General features: G+C 39.5%; 1 protein-coding gene across 2 annotated transcripts; it reads right to left on the bottom strand.

Moving 5' to 3' along the window:
* Positions 1-261: 261 nt before the first annotated feature.
* Positions 262-2080, bottom strand: GNGT1 (G protein subunit gamma transducin 1). Of its 2 annotated transcripts, XM_088442189.1 has the most exons (3): positions 1980-2080; positions 1793-1891; positions 262-697 (listed from the first exon to the last, which is right to left on the bottom strand). In XM_088442189.1, the coding sequence occupies exons 2-3, from the start codon at positions 1886-1888 to the stop codon at positions 572-574; spliced, it is 222 nt and encodes a 73-aa protein (XP_088298315.1). In that variant the 5' UTR covers positions 1889-1891; positions 1980-2080; the 3' UTR covers positions 262-571. The 2 variants fall into 2 exon arrangements, with proteins under 2 accessions (XP_088298315.1, XP_088298314.1); XM_088442188.1 differs by lacking the exon at positions 1980-2080 and having other exon boundaries at positions 1793-1948.
* Positions 2081-2876: the final 796 nt, after the last annotated feature.

The raw sequence follows: 2876 nt of genomic DNA, 5'->3' as shown, positions 1-2876 counted from the left end.
AGACCTATTGCTGCATCTAATGGCTTAGTGTGATCACTGATCCTATATATGCTGGAATTATGAAACTGAAAAGTTCAAAACACTTTGTATGATGCATAGTAAAGCTGGATAAGTGCTGATTATGCCCTCTTCATGGACTGGCCACACTCGTAAAATTAAGCATTTTGAAAACCCCTTGAGAAAGCCTGCGTTTGCCACTGCCCTATCTTTCCAATGCCATAGTATCTGTAATAACGCAATATATCAGCAAGTAACCATACATCCTCATTATATTTTTATTCTAGAATAAAAGTTCTGAATTTGATTTACAGACACATCTTTTATTAAAACAATCTATACAACCCGTAAAACAGACTTATTACACCTAGGGCTAAGTTAGACACGTTCACCACGTCCTCTGTGCTTTGAACATAAAGCCCAAGGTGGGTACACGCAGAGGGCAGACGTGTGGGAATTACATACAGTCCTTCATTGTGTTCCAGGCAGTGCAGCATTGGGGGCTATAAGTATGCCAGGAGAGCCAGAGATATCTACACCATTTCTTGACTGAAGAGAACAGTCCTAGGGGGGTTTAACCAATGACACATCCTCCTTTCTCCTTAAATGGGTTCTTGTCTTCGGGGACGCCCTTTACAAGGGGGTCTTCTGCAGCGTTCCCCTCAATATAAGTCTTGATTTCTTCACACATTTTAGAAACCTTAAGGAAATAAGATATGTATGATCAGGCAAATGTTTCCTAATCCAGAGGAAATGTATCAATCCAAAATCCTGTGACTCATATCAAGTCTATTCTAAGACAATGCACAGATAGGGTGTGAGAGATTACAGTGAATTACTTGTGTATCTTGCTACTTTTCCTGTGTGACCTGGTTTAAACCATGAACCATATGTCTCAAATAGGATAATGTTTTAGTGCTTAGGCTAATAGGATTGGAAGTATGGCTGTCTTATTCTCCATTCTATAGTATAAACAGTAACAGTGATCCGCGTAGCATGAAGCTGACCAATTCATATTAATTTTAACACCCCGAAAAACACAAAATTGCACATGAACGAATATTACTTACTGCACTTTATTTACCAATTTCCATGCACTCAAATCACTGGTGCTTATAATGTTTATAAGGTGATTTATTGAACAGAGTTAAATTAATATTTATTGTCTTATTGTTACATTTGTGATATGGTTACATCTACAGGATATCCATTCTGTATATGGGAAATAATATTAACACATAAAAAAAATCCCTTTTACAGACTGGAATTTAAACAGCAAATCTAAGATTAGGAAAACATTTTTGCAATTATAGGAATAGCTTTCCCAGAGAACTGCTGGATTGCTATACAGCCAGGCAGGACACCCAGGAGAGCCTGTCATGTAATGTGCTCATTATATTTCACAAGAAGTGACTTACTGCTTTTCCAACATGTTGCTGGGGAGGGGGAGAGAGACGTCCCCAATTTACAAAGCCTCAGTTTATCTAACCCAGTGATACATTTTGGGATTTTGTCACTCTGCTATTTTTTCCCTTTCGATTTCTAGGAAATTGATGTCAAAAGTTAAAAGAGGTCTCCTGGGTGTCAGCTTTATGGAGAGACTGTCTCACAGGTCACCAGCTGCTGAAACATCTCAAATATCCAATTATCTGCCATTAATGGGGAAAGCTGCACAACCCAATCTGTGCTGTGATGCTCCCATGGATGCTGGCAGGAGGCTGCACAGTTGCAGAGTTAGAGAAAAAAAAAAAAGTTTCCAAAGTTTGTTTAAAACTTTTTATCAGCTTGTACTCACCAGCTGCCTCTCCAGCTTCACCTCTTTCTTCAGCTGCTCCACCTCCATTTTCGCTTTATCCTTCTCTGTGAGGTCTTCTATATTGATTACCGGCATTTTCTGATGGGGGAAAAAAGGTACAATATATGCCGTTGAAGCCTTTCTGGAAGAGGTCATAGTATGCAGCGGTCCCTACATGAGGACTTACTTGTGGTGCAGTGGTCTGTAAACCGGACTCCCTGGAGTAGCAGCTTCCTCTGCCACAGCCTCCTCATCCACCTTCCCAAAGCTGCTCCAGCAATAGCATTTAGCTGTTTTCTAAAGTAATCTGCATAATCTCCCCTAATCTGATTTAATCAAGGGCTGCTGCACTCCTTGCCCATGGCCATTGCACAGCTCTACATAGCCACCACGTAGTACCCTCAGCACTGTTTTATTATATTGCTGGGTAATGGATTTACTGTATCATTGTATTGCAGTTAGTTGTGTGGTGTGTGAATTGCAGAGGGGTGTTGCTTTGGGCGGCAGAGCATGCAGCCTGGGGCTCTCCAGTCATTGTGGAACCACAAGTCCCACCAGGAAGGGACACAAATGGGTCACCTGGGCATCATGATCTAATCCATTTACCAAGCAGACTGCTTTATCCAGATTAGTGCACAGGCATACATTGTACTGTAACTCTGCCAATGTTTTTGAATCTGCAGACACTTTATTCATACAGTAAGTAGAAAATCTAGTGCATAGTGCATTATATATATGTGTGTGTGTATTTCTATGTGTGCATTATATATATATATATATATATATATATATATATACAGTATGTATAATATTGAAAGAAATGGGCACTCCAGGGACCATCATTTAAATTAGGGTGCCAGGATACAAAAATATAAATGCAGAAAACGTCACTCATGAATAGATTCAAACACCAGAGTGTGTATTAAAAATCCATACAATGCACAGCAACATTTCGGGCAACTTGAGAAAGGACACACAGCTGCCCTAAACATCGCCGTACGTTGTACATTGTATGGAGTGCCGTTTTTCTGCATATATATATATATATATATATATATACATATATGTATTTATATATATATAT

The sequence above is a fragment of the Taudactylus pleione genome, unplaced genomic scaffold (genome assembly GCF_031769625.1).
Source record: "Taudactylus pleione unplaced genomic scaffold, aTauple2 ptg000306l, whole genome shotgun sequence".
Lineage (NCBI taxonomy): Eukaryota > Metazoa > Chordata > Amphibia > Anura > Myobatrachidae > Taudactylus > Taudactylus pleione.
This window is presented reverse-complemented; position numbering and strand designations above follow the sequence as displayed.

Coding starts and splice junctions, on each gene's coding strand:
- GNGT1 (XM_088442188.1), bottom strand. CDS start 1,948: ATGACCTCTTCCAGAAAGGCTTCAACGGCATATATTGTACCTTTTTTC. Junction 698..1,792: donor TGAAGCTGGAGAGGCAGCTG/GTGAGTACAAGC, acceptor TATTTCCTTAAG/GTTTCTAAAATGTGTGAAGA.